General features: G+C 54.9%; 2 protein-coding genes across 9 annotated transcripts in view; one reads left to right on the top strand and one right to left on the bottom strand.

Moving 5' to 3' along the window:
• Otof (otoferlin) overlaps positions 1–17,829 on the top strand; it is a 101,541-nt gene extending 83,712 nt beyond the window's left edge. For 2 of the 7 annotated variants that reach the window (XM_052746059.1, XM_052746061.1), the window contains 26 exons: positions 156–308; positions 607–796; positions 909–1,033; positions 1,662–1,796; positions 2,252–2,413; positions 2,581–2,700; positions 3,699–3,860; positions 3,983–4,145; positions 4,724–4,794; positions 5,876–5,905; positions 6,220–6,351; positions 6,741–6,807; positions 8,310–8,440; positions 8,544–8,678; positions 8,903–9,040; positions 9,390–9,517; positions 9,631–9,801; positions 10,362–10,522; positions 11,133–11,275; positions 11,573–11,661; positions 13,125–13,223; positions 13,361–13,602; positions 14,232–14,410; positions 14,528–14,628; positions 14,900–15,105; positions 16,938–17,829. In XM_052746059.1, coding sequence (XP_052602019.1) covers positions 156–308; positions 607–796; positions 909–1,033; positions 1,662–1,796; positions 2,252–2,413; positions 2,581–2,700; positions 3,699–3,860; positions 3,983–4,145; positions 4,724–4,794; positions 5,876–5,905; positions 6,220–6,351; positions 6,741–6,807; positions 8,310–8,440; positions 8,544–8,678; positions 8,903–9,040; positions 9,390–9,517; positions 9,631–9,801; positions 10,362–10,522; positions 11,133–11,275; positions 11,573–11,661; positions 13,125–13,223; positions 13,361–13,602; positions 14,232–14,410; positions 14,528–14,628; positions 14,900–15,080 — 3,408 coding nt within the window. In that variant the 3' untranslated portion in view covers positions 15,081–15,105; positions 16,938–17,829. Of the gene's footprint in view, positions 1–155; positions 309–606; positions 797–908; positions 1,034–1,661; positions 1,797–2,251; positions 2,414–2,580; positions 2,701–3,698; positions 3,861–3,982; positions 4,146–4,663; positions 4,795–5,875; positions 5,906–6,219; positions 6,352–6,740; positions 6,808–8,309; positions 8,441–8,543; positions 8,679–8,902; positions 9,041–9,389; positions 9,518–9,630; positions 9,802–10,361; positions 10,523–11,132; positions 11,276–11,572; positions 11,662–13,124; positions 13,224–13,360; positions 13,603–14,231; positions 14,411–14,527; positions 14,629–14,899; positions 15,106–16,937 lie in introns of all 7 variants that reach the window. The other 5 variants (XM_052746058.1, XM_052746057.1, XM_052746063.1 and 2 more) reach the window with 3 other exon arrangements.
• A 299-nt stretch (positions 17,830–18,128) lies between these two features.
• Positions 18,129–25,535, bottom strand: part of Drc1 (dynein regulatory complex subunit 1) — a 31,946-nt gene continuing 24,539 nt past the window's right edge. For both annotated transcript variants that reach the window (XM_052746065.1, XM_052746066.1), the window contains 7 exons: positions 25,302–25,402; positions 24,266–24,355; positions 23,737–23,823; positions 20,656–20,924; positions 20,308–20,451; positions 19,909–20,011; positions 18,129–18,329 (listed from right to left, as the gene is read on the bottom strand). In XM_052746065.1, coding sequence (XP_052602025.1) covers positions 18,273–18,329; positions 19,909–20,011; positions 20,308–20,451; positions 20,656–20,924; positions 23,737–23,823; positions 24,266–24,355; positions 25,302–25,402 — 851 coding nt within the window. In that variant the 3' untranslated portion in view covers positions 18,129–18,272. The remainder of the gene's footprint in view (positions 18,330–19,908; positions 20,012–20,307; positions 20,452–20,655; positions 20,925–23,736; positions 23,824–24,265; positions 24,356–25,301; positions 25,403–25,535) is intronic.

The following is a 25,535-nucleotide window of genomic DNA, read 5'->3' as shown; positions in this document are numbered from 1 at the left end:
AAGGAAAACCCAAGAATGAGGGTCTTTCCTCTCCAAGCCCCCAGCTTCTCCTAAGTCAGGTTCCCGCTCTCCGGAGTGTGGTGCATCGGGCTCAGGGTACCATTATACACTGACACTGGGTCCCCCTGGCGTGTGCCCTTGGCTCTCTACTGCAGCCCCAGCACAGCATTCCAGATGTGTTCATCTGGATGATGAGCAACAACAAACGCATCGCCTATGCCCGGGTGCCCTCCAAAGACCTGCTCTTCTCCATTGTGGAAGAGGAACTGGGCAAGGACTGTGCCAAAGTCAAGACCCTCTTCCTCAAGGTGTTGCAGGGGATGGGACTTGGGTGGGGTGAGGTGGGTTCCTGTAGAGGCTCCACTGAGTCTGGCAAGCCTAAGAGGAGGAGGTAGAGCCCTTAACTAGCAGGTGTTCAGAGGTCCGGAGCCCACCCGGCCCCATCTGTCCATCCCTCTTAGTCTTTCACCCCCATATCTGTACGGTAAAGGGGTAGGCCCAACTTTGCCTAACCCTGCCTGAGGCTTCACCCTGGGTCCCCCCCACCCCTTACCCTGTGAGCCGGGGAAGTTATCAGGCTCTTGGTGACCCCAAGCCTGCCCCTAGCTGCCAGGGAAGAGGGGCTTCGGCTCGGCAGGCTGGACGGTACAAGCCAAGCTGGAGCTCTACCTGTGGCTGGGCCTCAGTAAGCAGCGAAAGGACTTCCTGTGTGGCCTGCCCTGTGGCTTCGAGGAGGTCAAGGCCGCCCAAGGCCTGGGTCTGCACTCCTTTCCGCCTATCAGCCTGGTCTACACCAGTGAGTGAGGACTCCTCGTCCTGGGTGGGCCACTCTCCCAGTTTGAACCCCCAGAGGGCCACGGGGGTGCGGGGGGGCCATATGGCATGGCTCAACCCGCTCTTCCCCACAGAGAAGCAGGCCTTCCAGCTCCGAGCCCACATGTATCAGGCCCGAAGCCTCTTTGCCGCTGACAGCAGTGGCCTCTCTGATCCCTTCGCCCGTGTCTTCTTCATCAACCAGAGCCAGTGCACGGAGGTTAAGGACCTGAGGGGGAGGGGGCTCTGCAGAGGAGGGGGCGCTGGAGGGGAGGGGCTCTGCAGGGGAGGGGTGCTGGAGGGGGCGCTGGAGGGGAGGGGCTCTGCAGGGGAGGGGTGCTGGAGGGGGCGCTGGAGGGGAGGGGCTCTGCAGGGGAGGGGTGCTGGAGGGGAGGGAGCGCTGGAGGGGAGGGAGTCCTAGAGGGGAGGAGCTCTGGAGGGGAGGGGGAGCTGGAGGGGAGGGGTGCTGGAGGGGAGGGGCTCTGGAGGGGAGGGAGCTCTGCGGGGGAGGAGGCTCGGGAGGGGAGGGGAGGGGGAGGGGAGGGGCCGCTGGCTGTGGGAGCACCAGGAGGCAGGACAACCGGTCTGCTACTTCCCCAGCTCCTCAGAGGGAAGCCCTTTAGGTAACTGGCTAGGCTAGTAAAAGCCACCAGCTTGGACTAGGGCTACGCCCACAAAGCAAAATGACTTTGGTAGGGTATTAGGAACAGACTTCCTAGAATGCCTTGACTTTCAGATTTCTGGGAAAGTAGGAGAATCCAACACTCCTGCCTGCAGGGTACCCTGCCGCCCACGACGACGATGAATGGTGTCTGCCATTTGTCCTCCATCCTCTCTCCACGACGCAGGTTCTGAATGAGACATTGTGTCCCACTTGGGACCAAATGCTGGTATTCGACAACCTGGAGCTGTACGGTGAAGCTCATGAGCTACGCGACGATCCCCCCATCATTGTCATTGAGATCTACGACCAGGACACCATGGTAAGGTGGGCACTGGCACCAGTGACCTCTAGCAGCCCCCCCCCCCCCCCCCCGCACTAAAGTCCTGTGCTGCCCCTGCTCCTTAGCTGGATTTGTTGGGAAGCGGGGCTGGTGACCAAGCTTTCCAGGTGCCTCCTGCCCACCCACAACCTGATCCTTTTCCAGTACCATGAGCTTCTCGGGGACTGGGAGCAAACCAGGTCACCTTCTGGATAAACACACTGAGGCCAGTGTCTTCCAGAGATGTACCAGGGAGCCCTGTAGTCACAGCCCCAACCCCCAACACCAGGGCTCTGATCCCTACCTAGATTTATCACGCTCTGTAGCAGCCTCGCGTGGACGTTCTAGGGTAGGGCAGAAAGATCAGTCCGGATAGCACCCTTTCCAAGAGGGCCTAACTCTGCCTACAAGCCAACTCAACTGTTGGGGTGCCCAATAGAGTTTTGTTGTGTTAGGGCAAAGCTGACTTCATGGGCCGGACCTTCGCCAAGCCCCTGGTGAAGATGGCAGATGAGGCATACTGCCCGCCTCGCTTCCCACCCCAGCTTGAGTACTACCAGATCTACCGAGGTAATGCCACCGCCGGAGACCTACTGGCCGCCTTCGAGCTGCTGCAGGTAGGTGGGGTGGTGGTGGGGGACTTGAAAGTCAGGGCTGGGAGAAAGAGCTCAGGGCCCCTGGGCTCTCTGGCCTGTCTGTCCCTTCTGATCTCATGACATCAATTCAGTGGGGAAATGGCCCCTCTCCCTGGTCGGCCATTGTGATTTATGACCGAATTCCTCAGATTGGGCCATCAGGGAAGGCTGACCTGCCACCCATCAATGGCCCGGTGGACATGGACCGAGGACCCATCATGCCTGTGCCTGTGGGAATCCGGCCGGTGCTCAGCAAGTATCGAGTGGAGGTGTGTACCAGGCTTTTTTTCTTTGGGGCCACCAACCGGCTCCCAAATCATGACGGGAAGACTTATTAGTTATGGATGCCTGGCCTAGCTTAGGCGTGTTTCTGGCTAGCTCTTTTAAATTAAGCTGTTTCTCTTCATCTGCCTTTTGCCTTGAGGATTTTTACTTTTCTTTCCTTCTGTATATTTTACTTTCACTGCTTCTTGGGTCTGGCTGGTGGCTGCCTGGCTTCTGGCCCTTGGACATCTCTCCCCCTCTCCCCCCTCTCCCCCTCTCCCCATTTTTCTCTAGCCTAGATTTCTCCTATTTTATTCTTTCTGCCCACCAGCCCCACCTATCCCTCTTCTGCCTAGCTATTGGCTGTTCAGCTTTTTATTCGACCAATCAGGTGCCTTAGGCAGGCAAGGTGAACCAGATGCAACACATCTTTACATAGTTAAACACACGTCCTTACATTGTTAAACAAATGCAGCATAAACAACTGTAACACACCTTTACACGGTTAAAGTAATTTCCACAACAGAGGTGTGTGAGGGTGCTGTGCACCTCCCTGCCCTGCCTGTGACCTTCGTCCAAGTCACCTTGAGACTTTTGCTCCGTGAAGCAGCTTGAGTGAACATTCCACGTGAGCCGTCAAACTCTTAGTCTCCTAGCCACGCTTCTCCGTTTCAGAAAAGGATAGTGTGGGCTCAAGAGTGGAGGGGACTTGTCCAGATCACTCCCTGGAGCCAGCACCACGGTGCAGGCCCCCAGCCCAGGCTCTGACACACACCACTGTGCCCATAGCCATTCTCGGCCTGTTTTCCATAGCGACCTTTACCCCAGAGGCCCTATAACCTCAGTCCTCTGGGGACACTCACCACGTGCAGCCTCCTGGCACTGTCCCTGCCCATGGCAATCTTGCTTCTCCTCACCTCCCACCTTGTTACTGATTCTCTCAGGTGGCCTTTCCCAGCCACCACTGGCTCCCTTCACAAAGCCACCTTCCCCCTGCTCCCAGGTGCTGTTCTGGGGCCTGAGGGACTTGAAGAGGGTGAACCTGGCCCAGGTGGACCGACCACGGGTGGACATCGAGTGTGCGGGGAAGGGGGTACAATCATCCCTGATTCACAATTATAAGAAGAACCCCAATTTCAACACCCTGGTCAAGTGGTTTGAAGTGGTGAGTGTGGGAGCTGGCGGAGCCGGGCAGGGCTAGGTCCGACCAGTATGGCTTGCCTTAGCCAGCCTCCTCGGCCCCTTTCTCTGAGGCAGAGGTTGTAACGTGTTACCATCATCTCTCAGGACCTCCCAGAGAATGAGCTACTGCACCCACCCTTGAACATCCGCGTGGTAGACTGCCGGGCCTTTGGACGATACACCCTGGTGGGCTCCCATGCTGTCAGCTCGCTGCGGCGCTTCATCTATCGCCCCCCGGACCGCTCAGCCCCCAACTGGAACACCACAGGTATGCCACCGAAAGACTAGGCCTGGCTCTAGTCAGCTCCTAGAAGGACCCCATCTCACTGTGCAGTTCACGTATCCATCAGGGTTGACTCTAGGCCATCTCCATGGGGCAGCATGGCAGTGTAGGGGTGGGGGGGGTAGGGTGGATAGACATCCTTGGGGCCAGAGAAGACTGCACAGGCCTGCCCTTCACTCTGAGGCCCACAGCCAGTACTGGACAGGCCCTCAAAAGGCTGAGAGCAGATGACCTCTTCTACCAAGTGATGGAGGAGACCCAGGCATTCCCTTGGGCATAGCCTCCAGGCCTCACCTCAGTTCTGCTGTCTGGATGCACAAGGATCCACCCTTCTCTCCAGATCACTTCCCTTCCTCATGCCCATCTTGTTCTTATATCTACCCTGTCCCTCCTCTGCCCTGAGAAAGCTCCAGAATCTGCTGTACTCCATTCTTCCTACCTTACGGCTTCTCACTGTGACTCTGCTCCTTCTCTGTCGTCTGTCTGTCTGTCTCTCTGTCCAGTCAGGCTTCTCCGGGGCTACCACATGCTGTGCAATGGGGGCCCCACTTCTCGCCCCACAGGGGAGGTTGTAGTGAGCATGGAGCCCGAGGTGCCCGTCAAGAAGCTGGAGACCATGGTGAAGCTGGACGCGGTAAGGCGAGCGGCCAGGCTCCCCACCCCACTGGCCAGGGACACACAAGCACAGTTGGCACATTGGAGAGCCGGGCAGACCTGCCCAGAGAGCGCAACCCTGACTTAACTCTCAAGTGTAGTTGTCAAGAGCCAACCTTGATTCACATGGCACTGCCTGGAAGGGAGCATTACACACATGTGTATGCACATGTGTGCATGAACAGACGGTATGTACAAGAGAAGCAGTAACAGGTGATGACCTGCAGCATTTCATACTTCAGACATGACCCCCCCCTAGGCACTGGACTGTTTGAGAGGTGTGTCCTGTATGGGGCCATTTTCCATGCCAAGTGATGCCCTGGGAGCCTGGGCTAGGGAAGGATTTCCACAAGGAGGGGCCTATTCCTCTGGTTTTAGGACCGGGGGTGTCTACCTAGCAGAGGAAGGCCTGTAGGAGAGGTCAGGATGGGTCATCCTGGAGCCAGCCTCCCTGAGGCCTAGTCTCTGCTCAGAACCATGAAGGGGCTCCCTCCTGGCCCATTTTCAGCCTCCTGTTCCCTACCTCACTCGATTCACACAGCCTGGGGTATTCCCTAGCTTCTGAGGCCTGATCTAAAATGCTCTTGCCCTGACCTGGCCAGTGAGTAGTCAGAGCTGCCAATGGTCTCTAGAAAGGACAGAAGGCAGTGGGCCCTGGAGCTCTGGGTGGTGCTGCCTGGAGAGCTTGCGGCCCAGGTGCTCAGTTTTGAATATTCTGCCCGGCTCCCCACCCCTTCCCCATACAGACCCATCATTATTCATAAAAGCCCCCAGGTGACTCTAAGGTACAGGCAGCCAGGGATCTAGCAAGCCAGAGGGAACAGCGGAAGCAGCCTTGAGTAGACATTAGTCACCTTAGCAGGCAGCCTGCTCTTGAGCACAAGGCAAGCTTCACATTCACAAGAGCAGGGGGCTCCCAGCAAAGAGTAGAGTAAGCATTGGTCACTGTGTGTGCCCTCGTGGCTCCTGGCTTTTCTCACTTCCTGGGCTGGCCTACTGCCTGCCCCTTCAGTTCTTGGTGGCTAACCCTGCCCTGTCTCCTTGGTTCCTTCCCCCTACAGACTTCTGATGCTGTGGTCAAGGTGGATGTGGTAAGTGTGGGAGCTGTGCGAGGGCCCTAGGGCAAGAGAACCATTCTGTGCCAGGTCAGAAGGTGGCCAACTTCATGGACCTAGCCATCCTTCCCCGAGTGCCAGCCCTGCCTTGACCTACGGCTCACAGTGGCAGGCTGTGGTTCTTGTGGGGCTACGGTACCCTCCTCCCCAAGGCCTTGCCTCCATGGCATTGGTGGCTCCACAGTATTATGGGGGATCAGATGGCCAGAGTGGGAAGGGATCATGCAGGGTGCCGGGAAAGGGTGGAAAGCAGGAGAGCCTATGGGACAGTCGCCCTGGCCAACCCCCAGGCTGAAGAGGAGAAGGAAAAGAAGAAGAAGAAAAAGAAAGGCACATCAGACGAGGCAGAGGAAGAGGAACCGGATGAGAGCATGCTGGATTGGTGGTCCAAGTACTTTGCCTCCATCGACACCATGAAGGAGGTGAGGCCTGGGCATGGGCTGGAAGGAGGAACGGGGCAGCAGGTGACCCAGCTAGAAATCACATCCACCTCTCCAGATCCTACCCTAACCCGCAGAACCAGCTCCTTGGAGTCTCCCTTCAGAACCCTCCCTCCTTGGGCTAGTAAATGGTTCGCCTTCCTGGCTTAGTCCCCCCTCTTGTCAGCCATGTGTCCCACAAAGACCTCTGGCATCTGCATGATGAGCAGATCATACTAGATGCTGTGGGGAGTCAAAGATAGGGTGCCATGAGCACCCTGAGCAGCCCCCAGGCTTGGGGACCGAATGCACACGTCAACAGAAGGTGAAGATGCCATTGGCTATGGGGACAATAAGTGGAGACTTAGAGATGCCTCTTCATGTTTTGGCAGCAACTTCGACAACATGAGGGCTCTGGAATTGACTTGGAAGAGAAGGAAGAAATGGATACCACTGAGGGTGAGACCTGGACCCCCTGGCATCCCGAACTCTGGATCCCTGCATCCATGACAATGTCTGCTGCTTCCCAGTCCTGGCCTGGGCTCCAAGGATCAAGCCAAGGACCTCTTCTACAGTGGTTTCCACTCTGATCAGTTCAGCAACCACAGCAGCAGGCACACATCTAGAACCATAGAGTATCTGAGCTAGAAGGGACCTCCTCGTTGGTCCCACCCACAGTTTTTAATAATCTTTTCCATGGAACAACAGGAATGCTATTCTGGAGGAGAAAGGGGTTTCTGTGGTCAGATCTGTTTAGGAAATGCTGGCTTGAGCAGGTTCCTTTGTGTACAAGACGTCTCAGAGCCTTTATGTTAGTATTGATTACACAGGGGTGTGTGGAGGTGTGTCTGAGTGTGTGTGTGTTGCGTGTATTGCATGTGAACGTGAGAGCCCATGTACCGCAATATGCATGTGGAGCTCAGAGGATGACCTCAGATGTCACTCCTCACCTACCACCTTGTTTGAAACAGGCTCTCCCTGCCTCTGTGTACACCCGGCTAGCTGGCCTATGAGCTTCTGGGAATTCTCCAGTCTCTACCTCCATTTCCCCCCAGAAGCTCTGGGTTTGGAGACACTTGTGCTGTGCACCCAGCCTTTACATGAATTCCTGGGGTTCAAACTTAGATCCTCACACTTGCAAAGCTTTTTTTTTTTTTTTTTTACCCTCTGAGCCTTCCCCTCAAGCACTGGTGTCATCAGTTTTTCAAAGGAAGGTACTATATAAATGATTTCCTCTTTTCTTCTAAGCATGCCAATGGCACTTATGCCTGGAACCCCACTGGATGCAGCTTGGGAAATGCTAATAGGCAGCAATCTTATTAATATATACCTAGAAAACGATGCCAGATATGGTGGTGCATATCTTTAATCCCAATACTCGGGAGCAGAGGCAGGTGGATCTCTGTGAATTTGAGGCCAGCCTGGTCTACAAAGAGAGTTCCAGGACATATATACACACACACACACACACACACACACACACACACACACACACACACACACACACACACACAAAGGGAGCAGGCTCAGGGCCACACACAAGCCCCTGACTCCAGATCCAACTCCTTCCCCACTCACCCTGCCAAGAGCAGGCAACAGTCTGTGTCCCTATCCCAGGCATGACCTGCTTGCTGTCTGCATCTCCTCGTGGAATGCAGTGAGACTGTAACGTTGTCAGGCAGTGGTGGTGCACATTTTTAATCCCAGCACTCAGGAGGCAGAGGCAGGGGGATCTCTGAGTTCAAGGCTAGCCTGGTCTACAGAGTGAGTTCCAGGACATCCAGGGCTACACAGAGAAACCCTGTCTTAAAAAAAAAAAAATCAGGAGAGAAGGAGAGAGAGACTCCAGAGTTAAGTGGAGAAGAGGTAGTGAAGCTGGGTCTTGATCTCAGGCCTGCCTGCTCTGGCCTGTTCCACACCACGCTCCCCTAACTAGGGCCTCCTTTTCTACTTTGGACCAGGCCTGAAGGGGCCAATGAAGGGCAAGGAGAAGTCCAGGGCTGCAAAGGAGGAGAAAAGAAAGAAAAACCAGAGCCCTGGCCAGGGATCTGAGGCTCCTGAGAAGAAGAAAGCCAAGATCGACGAGCTTAAGGTGAAGGTCTGGGAGCAGATCCTGCCGGGGTGCGGGGTGGGGGGTGGGGGACAGCCGATGGGGCAGGCTGCTGGCACGAGGCCTGACCCCCTGGCCTGTCCAGGTGTACCCCAAAGAGCTAGAGTCAGAGTTTGACAACTTTGAGGACTGGCTGCACACCTTCAACCTGTTGCGGGGCAAGACGGGGGATGACGAAGACGGCCCCACAGAGGAGGAACGCATCGTGGGTCGGTTCAAGGTCAGGCAAGGAGCACGGCCCAACTGTTGATCCCCCCCCACACACACACACCCACAACCTCATTTCTCTACATCTCTGCCACTGCCCTCTAGAACCCCTGCACCTTCCACGATCCAGCAACTGGGTGTTAAGGCCTTGCCACGGTGTGGACCTATGCTATTGGCTAGTTGGGCCTCTCCAGGGGAGCCTGCCGCCTTACACCCCCACCCCATGCCTTGCTCCAGGGTTCCCTCTGTGTGTACAAAGTGCCACTCCCAGAGGATGTATCTCGAGAAGCTGGCTATGACCCCACCTATGGGATGTTCCAGGGCATCCCAAGCAATGACCCCATTAATGTGCTGGTCCGAGTCTATGTGGTCCGGGTAAGGCTCCCTTCACACCCCCTCCCTATGAGCCCCCCCCCCCCAGGTCCGAGTCTATGTGGTCCGGGTAAGGCTCCCTTCACACCCCCTCCCTATGAGCCCCACCCACCCCCAGGCCTCCTGCTGGAGGCACTGAGGTAGCTTCGAGACATCAGAAGGACCACTGGTCTCGTCCTCATCTTTCTTGTTCCAGTCCCAGGGACGAGAAGCAGCAACTTCCCTAGAGCCACACAGTGAGACTTCTGTCTCTAACCCGACGCCCCTGCCCCCACTTTTCAACATCATGGGACCCTCAGGAACAGGGCGAGGGTACCCAAGATTCTACTGAGGCAGCACTTACCCTGTCCAGGCCACAGACCTGCATCCGGCTGACATCAATGGCAAAGCTGACCCCTATATTGCCATCAAGCTAGGCAAGACCGACATCCGAGACAAGGAGAACTACATCTCCAAGCAGCTCAACCCCGTCTTTGGGAAGTAAGGCCTTGTGTGGTACCCTCTCTGCCCACCGTAACTCTCAGTCCCGTCCCCACCCTTTACCAATCTCAACCTGCAACCCCCTTCCTCACCCCCCCACCCTGGCCTGGCAGGTCCTTTGACATCGAGGCCTCCTTCCCGATGGAGTCCATGCTGACCGTGGCCGTGTATGACTGGGATCTGGTGGGCACCGATGATCTCATCGGAGAAACCAAGATTGACTTGGAAAACCGCTTCTACAGCAAGCACCGGGCCACCTGTGGTATCGCGCAGACCTATTCCATGTGCGAGGACAGAGCGGGACCGGTCACTGGGAGGGGCTGGGGACCAGGCTGAGGGCAGGGAATGGGGAAGGGGCAGGATGTCTGCTGCTCGGGAGTGATAATTTGGGAATGTGAATATGGTGGGATTTCTGTTCTGGGTGATGCCTTCACCCTACGTACTCTGAGCACAGCTTCAGGGACTGGGCCTGAATATTCCAAGACAGGGTAGGAAGGGGATTCCAGGACAAAGGGGACAGAATCGGGGAAGCAGAAGGGCGCAGGACAGTGGGTAATGTCTTCTGAAGATCTGGGAAGGCCTCTGCCACTTACAGGCTGAGCGACCTGGTCAAGTCCCTTCACTCTCTGGCTATCTGGTGCCTCACAAGAGTCTTTGAGGGATGGTGGGGTGGTGGATGTCAGGGCCAAAGACAAGATAGAAGGGTCAGCCTCCAGCAGCGTCAGTGTCCTGGAGCCCCAGGAGGCCGTTGCTGACGGAGGCAATGGCCAACTGCAGAGAACTGGCCAGAAAGAGCTGCCACCTGGGATGACCCAGCGTCACGCCTGTGCGTCTCCTCCCACAGACACGGCTACAATATCTGGAGGGACCCCATGCAGCCTAGCCAGATCCTAACTCGTCTCTGCAAAGAAGGCAAGGTGGACGGCCCCCACTTTGGTCCCCATGGGAGAGTGAAGGTCTCCAACCGTGTCTTCACGGGGCCCTCAGAGATCGAGGATGAGAATGGTAAGGGGCGTTGAAAGCGGCTGACTGGCCCCCACCCCAGGGGCTTCAGAGGCCACCAGGGAGCCACACTTCTCTATGGGGGACTTCCAGACCTACTGCACATGTCCTTAAACTGAGTCCTGGTGACCTTCTGCTCCATACTCCAGAGCTCCCTCTATTCTGCCCAGACGCTGCCCTGACACCCTCTCCTATACCACTTACCCACACAATGCCCTCTCTCTCTCTCTCTCGTTCATCCCCATGGGCCAGGAAAATATCCCCTTCTCCAAATAAGCAAACTGAGACCCAACAAGTTCCAGTGTGGTGACTTGCCCAAGGTCATGTATCTCTCCTGACGCTGAGTAATGGCGTGGGCCTAGGTCTCTCTGGCTCAAAGCCCCACCCCTACTCCCCTCCCCACTCCTTTCCCGAAGTCTGGTAAGCCAAATTCATAGGTCTCTCTGGGCTCTGTGGTGCTGCTGAGCCCTAGGCCTGTCTCCCTATCAATAAGATGTAGGTGAGGTAGACAGGTCAAGACTCGGAGCTTTGTGCTCCTAAGCTCCTGGCCCCAGCACAGGTCCCCCGCTTCTGAAGAGGCTGTGTGGACATACCTGATCCATTGCATCCACAGGTCAGAAGAAGCCCACAGATGAGCATGTGGCGCTGTCTGCTCTGAGACACTGGGAGGACATCCCCCGAGTGGGCTGCCGCCTTGTACCGGAACACGTGGAGACTAGGCCGCTGCTCAACCCTGACAAGCCAGGCATCGAGCAGGTGATGCGCACATGGCTGGGATCTGGGGTTAGAGATCCTCAACCTGGGATCATGAGGGTAGAAACGGGGCTCATGATATTCCCTATGTCCCCACTGTATTCCCACATGCCTCCCCACCAAGGCCAACTTGAATGGCAAGTGTGTGTTCTGAGAATCCCATCAGGGAGCTGGCTCCCCGAGAAGCTGTCACTGGCTATTGGTGACATTATAAGACATCCAGTGGCATGCAGCTTTGGATAGGCCTAGAGAATAGAGAATAAGTCACTCAGACATCTGCCACACCCCTCTCTTCCTCAGGGTCGCCTGGAGCTGTGGGTGGATATGTTCCCCATGGACATGCCAGCCCCTGGGACGCCTCTAGACATCTCCCCTAGGAAACCCAAGAAGTGAGTTGCCTGGGATGGGCACTACCCCCTTACCCCACCTCATCTACTTCCCACCACAGCCTAGACTCGCCTGAGGGTGGAAAGTAGCCTCCATCAGTCACTGTCTCTAGGGCCTCAGGTGTGGCCAGGCCCTTCTAGGGGAGACACAAACCAACCTATGAGTTTTGGGGCCTGCTCTAGGTGGGGTAACACCTGCTCTGACCACAGTGAATGAGATGACCCACACCCCAGCACCCTCCTGCACATGCTGACCCCTCACAAAGACATGTCCTCTCCTCACACCTGCCTGCTCTCACACAGCTCTCTCCCACATGCGTTCCTAGAGGCACACATCAGAGCCTGTTCTGTACCACCATAACTACATTTTACCAGCCTTTCTTCCAGCAAAGTGAATGCCTGGAAAAGGCCAGAGGTGGTGGGTGGAAGGAGCTCCCACCTGGAGCTAAGCCACCTGCCTCCCCTAGGTGGTCTTGGCCCTGGAACTCAGTGTCCCCCAATAAGGTGGCAGGGTGGTCACTGTAGCTTGGACATCATCAGTTCTTGGATTTGGGGCCAACTGTCTGGGCATACAAAAGCTGTCTGTTTTCTTGTTTTCAAGCCCTGATAGGACCATCTTTAATTTCTTCATTGATTTTCTTTTCTGGCAATCAATCCTGGGGATTGAACCCAGGGCCTCATGCATGCTAGGCAAATACTCTACCACTGAGCTACAGTCCTAGCCCTTGTTTCTTGACGATCTTTAACCAGGGGTCGGGCCTGTATTTCCATCTTGCCACAGCAAATAGTGCAGCCAGCTCTACCCAGAACAACCTTCCAGGCCTGTGCCTGTTGGCCTGCTATCCCAGGCTTTACCACAAAGGGGTAACCCAACCCAAAAGATAGAGACTCTGGTGTCACGCTGTTCCAGAGAGCCACCTTCTCACCCATGTTTAAGTGGGTGACTCAGCCTCACTCATGACAGTTGTAATTACAAATGAGGTCGTTATATTTCAAGTAAAAACGCAAAGGGGAAGTCCTCTTTGAGGACAAGGATGTAAAGGAACCCAGAGTCCATGGGCTTCCACCTCAGGCCACTGGGCTTAACTAGGAATTTCTTAGAAACAGGGCAAAGCCCTGCCCCCCCCCCAGAGACGCTCAGACAGCATGTGCCCCCGATCCACTACAGCCACCCCAGGAGCCCACACACCTCTCCCTATTCCGCATCCCTAGCTTTACTGCCCAACAGTGTGCTTAAGGGTCTGCTCCGGACTGACGGCTTCTCCCCTGTCTCAGCCTGTGCCTGGCTGAGATCCAGCCCACCAGGGCCCTACCGGACAGAAACCTCTTCTAGTCTCCTCCCAGGCTACTCAAGTCCCCAGGGCTTCTCTTGCCAACATATCAAGAGTCCCCCGCCCTGACCCGGCCCCAGGACCTGGGACAAGCCCCACCCCAGGTTACCGATGGGCCTCCCTGCTCCTGTCCAGGTACGAGCTGCGGGTCATCGTGTGGAACACAGATGAGGTGGTCCTAGAGGATGACGATTTCTTCACAGGAGAGAAGTCCAGTGACATTTTCGTGCGGGGGTGGGTGACTGTCACGGCCCTGGGAGAGGCTGAGTTGGGCATGCCCACTTTCCTGGGAGAATGGATAAGGGGGGTTCTGGGGTGGGGCGAGGCCCCAGAGGTGTGGCCACAGAGCTGGAGCAGGTGACTCCCAGCAGGTGGCTGAAGGGCCAGCAGGAGGACAAGCAGGACACAGACGTCCACTACCACTCCCTCACTGGTGAGGGCAACTTCAACTGGCGATACCTGTTCCCCTTCGACTACCTGGCGGCCGAAGAGAAGATCGTTATGTCTAAGAAGGAGTCTATGTTCTCCTGGGATGAGACGGAGTACAAGATCCCTGCACGGCTCACCCTACAGATCTGGGATGCTGACCACTTCTCTGCTGACGACTTCCTGGGTACCGAGCAGAGCAAGGCCTAGGGCCCAGACCGTAGGGGCGGGGGTGGGCAGGCTGAGTCCATGGGAGGGGGAGTCCACCTAGTCCCTAGAGTCAGAAATAGCACACAGGGATCTTGCCTCTCCAAGAATCTGCCCAGTTACTTCTTTTCATTTGTTTTTTGGGTTTTTTTCGAAACAGGGTTTCTCCACGTGGTTTTGGTGCCTGTCCTGGATCTCGCTTTGTAGACCAGGCTGGCCTCAAACTCACAGAGATCTACCTGGCTTTGCCTCCCAAGTGGTGGGATTAAAGGCGTGTGCCACCACTACCCGGCCCCAGCTACTTCTTAGGGCCATAACTGGAGCAACCAGGAACTCTGGGTATACTAGGGAGGCAGGATAAATACTGGTGGAAACCAGCAAGGATCCTTAAGGAGGCAGATTTCCCTGGGCCTCAGGGTACCAAGCTCTACCTGCATCTGCAAGCCTGGATTTGGTACAGCATGGTCAGCAGATGGACAGCAGCCGGGATGAGGGTGGCAGATGCCTAGAGACACTCTAAGCTAAGAGTCCCAGCAACGGAGCAGGGGTGGAAAGGAAGGAGGCAGGGCAGTCCCCACCCACCCAAGACTGACTCTGAAGTTGCCGCAGGGGCCATTGAGCTGGACCTGAACCGGTTCCCGAGGGGCGCGAAGACAGCCAAGCAGTGTACCATGGAGATGGCCACCGGGGAGGTGGATGTACCCCTGGTTTCCATCTTTAAGCAGAAGCGCGTCAAAGGCTGGTGGCCCCTCCTGGCCCGAAATGAGAATGATGAGTTTGAGCTCACGGTGGGTACCGCTTCCTGCTCGGGAGTAGACCTACACGGGCCAGGCTGGGCCAGGCTGGGATACGGAGGGTCTAGCACCACGGCCTAGACACTGGAACTCTTCTGTCCTTTCCCTCAGGGCAAAGTGGAGGCGGAGCTACACTTACTAACAGCAGAGGAAGCTGAGAAGAATCCGGTGGGCCTGGCCCGCAACGAACCTGACCCCCTAGAAAAACCCAAGTGAGTGTCCTGCCTGCCTAGACTCCCGGACACACCGCATCATGGGGGGAGGGGGGCAGAAAAGAGGGCCCAGACCCTTCTAGTCTTCTTGTCCCGACTCCATGGGGACCACTTTGGCCCCTCCTGGGCCACATCACAGGGGGAGCCCCTTCCTTCAACCCTGAAGTCTACCTCCCCCCGGCCCCCAAACCAAAGGAAAAGCTGGCTGCAAAAGAAAGCCGTTCCCACCCCGACTTCTCTCTGTGCCCCTCTGCTCTTCCCAATGCCCCAGTCGGCCCGACACCAGCTTCATCTGGTTCTTGAACCCTCTCAAGTCTGCCCGCTACTTCCTGTGGCACACCTATCGCTGGCTGCTCCTCAAGCTCCTCCTGCTGCTGCTCTTCCTGCTGCTGCTCGTTCTGTTTCTCTACTCTCTGCCTGGCTACCTAGCCAAGAAGATCCTCGGGGCCTGAGCCCCGCCATAGCCTCCTGCACTCGGTACTTCTCCCTTCCGCCTCTGGACAAGGGCTGGTCAACATGCGGGACACACTCAAAACACACAAGTTCATATGTGCGCGCGCACATCCAGCAGCACACTCGTGCACATAAGCGTGCACAGACGATCACAAGCACCTACGGGCATCCACGTAAACATGCACTGCAACTTTCAAACCTTCGAAACCTAATCATATTCTCAGAAATGGCTACTTTGTATTTTTATATTATTGAGGCCCAAGAGGAGAAATAGCTTGACCAAGATCACCTGGCTAGGTAGCACTGGGTCCCCAGCCCAGGTGCCAAACTGCCAGTCCAGTGTCCACCAACTACGGCAGCATAGTTCTCAGACTCTACTCCAGTTCCACGGGCAGGAGGAAGCTGAGACGTGGGCAGGGCCATACAGGGGCAGGGTTTGGCTCGGGTTAGCCAGCTGTTCTGAAACTGGTCCTCCTCGTGTGAGAGGCCTCCCTGGGCACAGCTGGTTCCTACCCCCGAGACAGTTGTCCCGCTAGGGAAAACATTTTAGCTGACATCAGCTGAGGACCATGTCCCTGCGGGCTCTGAGATTCACCAGCACTTTCCCACTTCACTGGTTCCCTAAGTGCAGGAAGTAGGAATTCCTATTAAACCATCTTCTTATTAATGAAGGAACTGAGGCTCAAAGAGTCTAACTTGCCCACAATCGCTAGGAATAGAAGTGTAGGCACCCTGGACCCACATCCCTGCCCTGTTGCCCTACTTACAATGGGGGTATGGCCCACATCCTTCGAGAGATGGGCCAGTTGTTCGTATATCCAGAGGCTGTGGAGAAGGCCCAGTAGTTGAGTGCTTATTACACAAGCATGAGGATCTGAGTTCGAATCCCTAGTGCTCACATAAAAAGCTAGGGCATGGCTGTACCTGGGCCTGTAACCCCAGCATGGCTGGGGGCAAACACAGGATTTCTGGGGCTTGTTGGCTGCCAAGTTCAGAGAGACCCTTGCTTAAGGAGAGTGATACAGCAGGACCCACTACGGCCCCCTCTGGCCTCTATGCGTGTGCGCATGTGTGCCCACTGGCACACACACACATACGTATATCCAGCACATTGACTTTATACTGTGGCATTTTATGGAGCCTGCTGATCTTGTGGCACACGTTGCGGACCGTGGAGGTTGACAAGGGGACCTTGGCGAGGAAACTCTGCAGAAGGCAGGGCCTGTTAGCACCCTGATGGTGGGCAGGCCGGAAAGGGTTAGGCACGGCACTCAAGCTGCTTGAATGCTTGCTGTAGACATTTTCTGTTGGCTTATCAGAGAGGGAGAGTCTGAGGGCTAGGGATGGGGCGTAGCTCAGCTGGTGGATTGATTACCCAGCAATGCAGAAAGCCTTGGGTTCAATGCCCAGCAATACATAAGCCACAGGTAGCGATGCAGGCCTGTAATCCCAGCTCTCAGTTAGTAGAGGCAGGCAGATAAGCCAAAAGTCATCCGTGGCTACATAGTACAAGGCTAGCCTAGGATAATTGAGACCTTGTCCCGGAAGGCAGGCAGGCTGAGCAATTCTGAGTTCCTGAGCCTATGGGGAGACAGGAGCCTGCCTGATGGAATGAATGCTAAGTACAAGATCTCAAGAACACGGTGCATGGCCTGGTAAGCTGTCCCTGACGAAACTGCCTCCTAGGCTCAGGGCAGAGCTGGGGCAGCAGAGGCCTCACAGAGCGGACACAGCTTAAAAGCTGGCAGGCTGATACTAGCTATGGGCTCCGCCCTGGCTCTAGCCCTCACTCTGCCTGGAGAGGGTAGCTCATGCCTGCTGTCTGATGGGCCCCTCCCACCTTCTCCCCACCCTAGCCGGCCTGACACAGCCTTCGTCTGGTTCCTGAACCCACTCAAGTCTATCAAGTACCTCATCTGCACCCGGTACAAGTGGTTGATCATCAAGATCGTGCTGGCCTTGCTGGGGCTGCTGATGCTGGGCCTCTTCCTCTACAGCCTCCCAGGCTACATGGTCAAGAAGCTCCTAGGGGCATGAAGCATCCCCTGCCCCACCCCGCCATCCCTCCAAGGGATGCTTCATTTGCCTTCCCTCGCTTGGACTCTCTCCCAACTCCCTGAGGAGCCTTACCACCCCTGCCAGCCTTGAGCAAGACACCTGCTTGCTGGGCTGCCATCCCCACCCCACACCCAAACTGCTGCTTGCCCGGTCTTGCCCTAGTCCTGCCTGGGGTTTGGAGCACAGCTGGAATCGGTGGCGTCCAAAAGCAGACACCTTCTAAGGTGTCCTGCTTCCTCTGCCCAACTCCAAGAGTGACAGGGGCCCAACCCTCCCTTGGGTTAAGGCTCCAGTGAAATTAACCAAGGAACGTGGGGCAATGATCAAAGCTTTGATAAGTAGGAATGAGCAGGAAGCACCAGAAGCCACGCACCTCTCTTCAAAGTAGCCAGCTGCTCCTGCGCATGCTCTCCCCTTGGCGGCTCCTCCTTCCCACGGGCTGCAGCCTAGCATGAGGCTTCCCATTATCCAGGGCTTCCTCTGCCGAGGCGAGTGTGTGCCAGCCAGTACGCAAGGTCCAAGAGTGAACCCGGTGTCCTAGCCGCCCTGCAGGCAGCCCTGTCGAGCCTGATGGCAGCCACAGCCAGGAATCTACGAATGCTCCCCCCTCGGCCTCCGAGAGAGTCTGCTGCTTGCCTTTCCTTTCTTGAGTGTGATTTTTCTCTTAATAAAATAAACCCTGAGACCGAAGTGGAGCATGGGTTTGTGAGGGGATGGTAAGACTCTTTGTAACTCTGGTGGAGCGACATTTCAGGTAGGCTTCAGGCCCAGGGCTGCTGATGGAAGAGCCCCCACCCCCCTCCACAGCCCAGAGGGCACACACCATGGTGGACCCAGAGGCCCCAAAGTGGGGAGAACATCCTTCAGCTAGGAGATAATCTGAAGGCACACAACTCCAAAGCCCCAGCCTCCGCCCAGAGAAGCCAGCATTTTCCCAAGAGCGGAAAGGGAGCCGAGTGTTAGTCTCATCTCCTTAAAGGCATTAGGCCTAAGCTTTCAAAGACTTTATTAGAACTGTGGGGACCGTGGCTACCTTATTTTGGCAGGCAGATACAGCTCTGGAAAACCCAGGGTGGGCCCAGGCTCTCGGGTGACAGGTGGGGACTCTAGACACCAGGCTTGCACACACCTCTCTATTTTGTGGGCATCCGGAAGCTTTGGGTTGGAGGAATCTGCAGTTCAGTATTTACCTGGAAATTAGAGGGTGGAGGTCATTTTCTGGCTTTCTGGGATGGCTCAAGGGCAGATGCTGGCTCTCCCACAGCCCCACCCCTGTAAACATTGCCTCTCCAAAGCAGAGAGGACTCCAGTCCGGAGGGTGCCAGGGCTTCCTGCTTGACTTCAGGGAGTGACTTCCAGTAGCGTTCTTTCCCCACCCATCCCCTTAAACCTCTCCTCTCCCCTCTCTATTGTTTCCTCAGTCTATCCGTGCCCCTCCCCCTCATCTCCATCCTCTTGTACACAGAAACATTCACACAAACGGGGGGGGCCATTTGTCTCCAAATGTCTTGAGTCCTGGCATGGGCCAAGAAGCCATCATGATGCCAAGATTCACCCCACCTACCTTCCAGGTGTGGCCTGGGACCTGAGACCAGGTTGGAGCCATACATCCCCTACACTTGGACAAGGGACTGGAGATTGTCATGGCCCTCTTGGCCTGGGACTCAGCACCACCCTGAAAGTATCACTCCACAGCCACAGGGTATGTGCAGCCAGGTCACAGGACTTCCCCTTCCTCCCCTGGCCAGTCCATGGGAACGAGTTACAGTTGTCACTGGAGGGGGATACCCCAGCAGCACAGAATCTGCTCCCCACTCACAGAGACCCTCAGTCATAGCCTAGGAAGCTGGTCCGGCAGAGGGCAAGAAACTCAATGCTCTTAGGAGCGTCACCAGATCTCCAGGCTTGCTTCTCTTTTTGAACCGGGGAGGACAGTTTCTGCCCAGCTCCCTGGCAGGTTCTTAGGACTATACAACCCCTGGGGCGGTTCTGGGACCTGGAAGCTACTTCTGGACTTGGTACTGTTCTTTAAAAAGGAGTCATTATGGCCGGGCGGTGGTGGAACACGCCTTGGATCCCAGCACTTGGGAAGCAGAGGTAGAAGGAGCTCTGTGAGTTTGAGGCCAGCCTGGTCTACAGAGTGAGTTCCAGGACAGCCAGGGCTATGTAGAGAGATGATCTTCCTGCCAAGCCTGACTTCCTAGTCCTATCCCTGGGACCCACATGGTGGAAGGAGAAAATTGACTCCCCAAAGCTGTCCTCTGATCTCTACATGTGTGCCATGGTATGTACACACACACACATACACGTGCACACATACACGTACGTACACACACACACACACACACAGAGCCTGAACTACAACGTGCAAGCTGAGAGAAGGGGAGTGGAGCAGATGTAGCTCAGTTTGTAGAGCGCCTGCCTAACATTCACGAGAGCCCTAGGCTTGATCCCCTGTACTGCACACACAGGGTATGGTGCCTCGTGCCTGTAATCCCAACTCCCCAAGACGAAAGAAAGCAGGATATTGGAACTGCAGGGTCATCCTTGGCTACATACGGAGTTTGAGGCCAGCCTAGGCTCCCTGACACATGGCGTCAAAAAATTAAAACAAAATTAAAAATCAAAAGAGCAGTCACAACAGAGTGGCACCGTGACATCAAAGGGACAGAGTTACAGGCTTTCTGGCCTCGACAGGACTTGTTGGCAACTGGCTCCTCCTGGGGTGCGGTTCCTGATCTTGCTCCGGCCCCACATCCTGCCACTCACCTTGGCCTGGAGATACTGCTGCAGCAGAGACTGCATCTCGGAGTTCTGCTGCTCCAGGGAGTCATTCTCCATCAGCATCTTGGCCCTGTCCGTCAGCACGAGGCTGGGGGTGGGGCAGAGGAAGCAGGTTAGACAGAGGCCAGCTCGGTCTTCCATCCTCTACGGATTCGAAGCCAGGCCCTGGGTGCTTCTGCTCTGGCTGCAAGTAGAGGAAGAACTGGACATTTCCCTTTCTCCCAGGCTAGCAGGGACAGAAAGGAGATGAGGACTAGAGGTGCCGCCACCTGCCACTACCTGCCACCTCAAACCGTGTAAGCATGAGAGACACAACTATGGCTCCGGACAGAATTGTCCCCATAGACCACCCGGCTCCCAGCCCTTCCAAGCCCTGGTACTGACTAATATTTCTCCAAGGCCTTGTACAGCGCATCCCAGAGGCTCTGCTTGGAGAAAGGGATAACATTGGCCAGGGATTCCCAGTACTCGGTGTCCTTGGAGTGATCTCGAACTTCCTTCTTCACCCTCAGGACTGGCCGAGTGTCCCTGAAAGTCAAAACCAGATGGTACTGAGGTCAGTCATATGCTTGCTGATGTTAAAAAAAAAAAAAAAGTGTGTGTGTGCGCACGCGCATGTGTGCATGTGCGTATTCACTGCCCCTTTTCCACTAACTCGTCACTGATTGCCTCCCAGCCTCCCAGTCCCTGGGTCTCAGGTAAGTCCTCCATCACTACCACACCGCTGCATACTTGGGTTTCTTCAGCCCCATGACAAAGGCCTCCAGAATCTTGAGAACATCATTGGGGTGGATGAGCCTGGGGGAAGACTGGTCTTCCTTCTCTTTCAACATCCTGCCCACGAGGCTCTCGTTGTCGCCTCCGTGGACCCCCTGCTCTGTGGGCTCCAGCTCCGATTTGGACACCATGCTTTTCCTGTCCACCTGGGACATCACGCTCAAACGCTCCAGCTGGGACATCAGGCTTGTGCGCGCTGTGTTAGTTTGAATGGAGGTGCTGTACTGGAGAGAGGGACATGGTTGGTGGAATGGAGGTGCTGTACTGGAGAGAGGGACATGGTTGGTGGAATGGAGGTGCTGTACTGGAGAGAGGGACATGGTTGACGGAATGGAGGTGCTGTACTGGAGAGAGGGACATGGTTGACGGAATGGAGGTGCTGTACTGGAGAGAGGGACATGGTTGGTGGAATGGAGGTGCTGTACTGGAGAGAGGGACATGGCTGGCTGTGAGCTGGTGATTCCCAAACACGGCATGACAAGAAACAGAAGAAACCAAAGCAAGCTTCCAGAAAACTTGCAGATGGACACACTTACATAAAGACAGAAGGCAGGCAGGCGAGTAAAGGGGGTACACGGGGCCCTGAAATGAGTGCTGTATTCTGTCTCTGAATATAGGTCACAGGTGTTCGCTGTATTGATAGTCATGTGATCCAATGCTATAAATACCCTTGACTCATAATACAGAATCAACTCTGGTATAACTTTTAAATTTAAATAGTCTTTCTCTTACTGCCTCCCAATCCCAGTTCATTCAGTTTACCTTTCCACAGGTAAACCGATGTTAGCAAGCTTCCTATGCAGCAAGTGTGTCCCCTGGGGTGGGGTGGGGTGGGGAATAAAAGCTATTTTTGAGGCACGATCTTGTTATAGAGCTCAGGCTGGTCTCAAACTCATGATCCCCCTGCCTCAGCTGGGGATTCCAAGTGCACGCCACTGCACTCAGCACAAAAAGCGTGTCTCTGACCAAACCCAAACATACCTTCCCTCCCTGTTTTTAATTACATTTATTTATTTGTGGGGGAGGGGCACGCGGGTGGAGATCAGAGGGGACAACTTGTGGGGGTCTGCCGTCTTCATTCACCACGCAGGTCCCAGAAACTCGGGCTGCTGGGCGCGGTGACAATATGCCTCTACCTACAGCCTTAGTTCTGGCTTCCTTGCCGTCTTTATATAAATCTTTGTACGTGTTCTGTACTTTGCTTTTTTCCACAGACCAACCAACCTTATGGATTTTTCATATAATCATAAAAGAACTTGCTTGGTTCTTTGTTTTGTAGATAGTAGTGTCCCATTGTGTGAGCGCCCCATGAGTTATTAAATACACTCCTTAAGCATGAAATTCTCCTGTTTCAAATAATGCTGCAATTAAAAAAAAAAGAACCAGCCGGGCGGTGGTGGCGCATGCCTTTAATCCCAGCACTCGGGAGGCAGAGCCAGGCGGATCTCTGTGAGTTCGAGGCCAGCCTGGGCTACCAAGTGAGTTCCAGGAAAAGGCGCAAAGCTACACAGAGAAACCCTGTCTCGAAAAACCAAAAAAAAAAAAAATAAATAAAAAAAAAATAAAAAAATTAAAAAAAAGAACCATAATATAGGGGCTGGAGAGATGGCTCAGTGGTTAAGAACACTGACTGCCCTTCCAGAGAACTGGGATTCATTTCCCACAGGGCAGCTCATAACTGCCTGTAACTCCAGTTTCAGGAGATCTGACACTTTCACAGAGACATACATACAAGCAAAACACAAAAGCACATGCAATAAATTATTTTTAGAAAACTATAATATACATATCGTTTCAACTGCATTAAGCAGCGTATCCAGGAGCATGCCTTTATCTCACCACTTGAAAGGTAGAGGTAGGAGAGTTTTAAGTTCAAGGTCATCCTCTGATACACAGAGTTTGAGACCAGCCTGGGCTACATAAGACCTTGTCTTAAAAAGAAAATAAGAAAGTCAACTGTATTAAGATCTATCTATAGAACAAAATCCTAGGAGATTTGTGAAGTATATAGTTTGACACTGTCAAACCGTCCTCAGGAAGGTGACAGCCATTACACTCCCACCAGGTTTTGAGTGTGCCAACACGCAGAGAATCAGTTATATGTTCGCAGACGTCAAGCTCTGCTGTTAACCTGACAGGCAGAAAGAAGCTGGCCAGGTCTCGCTTGTGCGGCCCTTCTTAAAAGGAAAGCCGATCGCATGTTAAAAGTTGCCTGTCCTGGTCCAGGTGTGGTGATGCACACTTGTCATCCCAGACTTAAAAGGGTGACGGAGGAAGACTGTAAGAGTTTGAGGACAGCCTGAGCTCGATAATGAGACTGTCCCACCCCCGCCTCCTCCTCCATGTACTGAGATAGCAGGCCTGCATCACAGGCCATGCATGGTTGATGTAGTGCTATGGATCAAACCCAGGGCTTCATGCAGGCTAGGCAAGTACCTTCCAAAGAAGCTGCCTTCCCCAGCCCTTCCTCGGGCACTCTCTTTCTGAAAGCTGTCAGGAAACTCCCCCTGACGCTACCACCACTAAAAACATTTTCAAATTAAACGCTTGTAACTTTGAACATGACTCTCCAGAATAGCTGCTCTTTGCGTCTCATACTGAAATTATTTACAACAGAATATTCACAGTGCTACAAATGGGCACAGTGTGATGGATCAAATATGTAGAGAGTGACGCATTCAGATTTCACAGTGGTTAAAGTCTGGTTTGGAAGAGAGCCCTTGGGCCTCAATATAGAGCAACATCCCATCCCTCCCCCAGGTACTCTGCCCTTTGCAAATAGAAAAAGTAATAGTTAAACTAATGCTATTAGCCATTCCCGGCATAGACACCCCCAACTCCCCGCAGACCCAGTGCCCACTCCACCATATTCCCCAAATAGCTACAAGAGAGGCTGACACAGGGGAGGAATGTGCCTTGTCAGAACACAGGGCACGCGTCACAGACAGGGGCAGAGTGAAAAGACAGCCAGGACCCCGTGGGGAAGCAAAGCCTCTGGAGGAATGAAGGGCCCCCCTCAGCCGCAGCCTGTCCAACCTGAACAGAGGATAAACGGTGCGCTCGGTATTGAAGGAAGAAGTTCACCAGCTTGTACAGGTCATCCTCACTTTCAATTCCCAGGGCCTGGGGAGGAAAAAAAGATGGCCGCTCAGAGGCCTCACCGAACAGGCCATGAACTTGGGGTGCTCATAGGCCCTCAGCTCCTCTGAACCAGAGTCAGCGGCTCTCCTCAGCATCCCTGGAGCCCAAATAGAAGGTCCAGGGTGAGAGCTGGAAGATGGAGTGAACTGGAACCATCGGAACACTGGAGCAAAGCCCAGAGTCAGGAGGGGGCTCCACATATCACGACCCCAAGAGGGGAGGGGAGTCTACACATCATGACACCTAGGCAGGGGGTAGGGGGTCCACACATCATGACACCAAAGCCAAACTAAAGTTGAAGGAAGGCAGTGATAGTGAGCCCAGGAAGGCCTGGGAGACTCTAGTGTAGTCTCGGGGTTGAAGTAACACTGAGAAAACAAGTTCTGACCCCCACCTCACGTCCTCTCCGCCCAGTGGGACTCACAGAGAAGATGGCGTCCAACCTCAGCAGATAGCATTCACTCTTCTCCAGGGGGAGGAGCAGGCTCAGCAGTTTGCTCTCTATGAGGAAACCCTGAGAAGAAAAGGAAGATGGAGTCCCCCCCCGTCAGAGCCAGGTTTCAGGAACAAGGCATAGGATCTGCAGCCATCCGCAATGTGACGCTCCAGGGACCATGCCACAGAGCAGAACCTCTAACCGCGAGCCTTCAGGCAGTGGGGTCCTCAGTGAAGACCCTCTGGGGATACCTAAGCCAGTCTCAGGAGGCAAGGACAAAGTCAGTTCCCATCTTGGGTTTAGACTGCCTTCCATCTCACCCACAAGCCCCTGGACAAACACCCGAGTCTCCACAGCGCTTTAAACAAGACGCATCCTCTGTGCCCGCCTCACCCAATTTCCTCCAAATCACTACAGAACCCAGAAGCAAGCACTGAAAAGAAGAACAGGGTGTGGAGGAGGAGTGAGCCACGTTGGAACACACGGCATGTAACACAGATGGGGTGGGGGAAGGAGAAGCCAAGTGCCACACTGAGCTGAGGAGGTCATGCTATCCAGCTGCATATGACAGAGGGGACCTGCCAGCTGACTCTTTCAGCCGGAGTGGCTTCAGTGGCACTGAAGAAAACTGCCCTGACTGCCCCGGGGCCACTGAGGCTGAGCTACCACCTCATCTAAGAAACACCCATGAGATGTTGCAACAACTTAGCTCCAGCTGAGCCAGCCCCAACATGCCCTTACTCCAAGTCCAATCCTTATTGCCAACACAGCGCAAACATTTTAGACCTGACAGAGCTGGAGAAAGGCCACCGTTCACCGCTGGTGCAGCCACAGGAGGGGCAGCCCTGGCAGGTGGATTAGTGGAAGGGAAAACGTTATTGTCAACCAGCCGCTGGCCCTCTGTGGGGGCAGTCATTGCCCACTAGGCCTCTCAAAGCACCGCCTTTCAAGTTCGCTCCCCGGGCCCCTCTCTGGGCAGGCCCATCACTCCTGACTCCAGGCCACAGGGGCTCGGAGGCCTTACCGACTCGTCACACAGGAGCATCAAGATCCTTTTGGTAGTTTTTGCCGAGACTTGCTGGGGCAGGTCCATGTAAGACTCATCTTCTGACATCTCGTCATCTTCTACAAGTGGGTCAGAGAAAGGAAGGAGGGGGAGGGTGGCGTCTTGGCCTAGTGGACTTTGAGAAGCAGACGGGAGGCTTTCCCTGACCCAATGGGCCTCTTACTGCTTCTCGGTGGCCAATCACATCTGAGT

The sequence above is a fragment of the Peromyscus californicus genome, unplaced genomic scaffold (assembly GCF_007827085.1).
Source record: "Peromyscus californicus insignis strain IS unplaced genomic scaffold, ASM782708v3 Scaffold_1__1_contigs__length_55948999, whole genome shotgun sequence".
In the NCBI taxonomy this organism is placed as follows: Eukaryota; Metazoa; Chordata; class Mammalia; order Rodentia; family Cricetidae; genus Peromyscus; species Peromyscus californicus.
The sequence above is the reverse complement of the archived record's forward strand: the minus strand, read 5'-3'. Positions and strand labels throughout refer to the sequence as shown.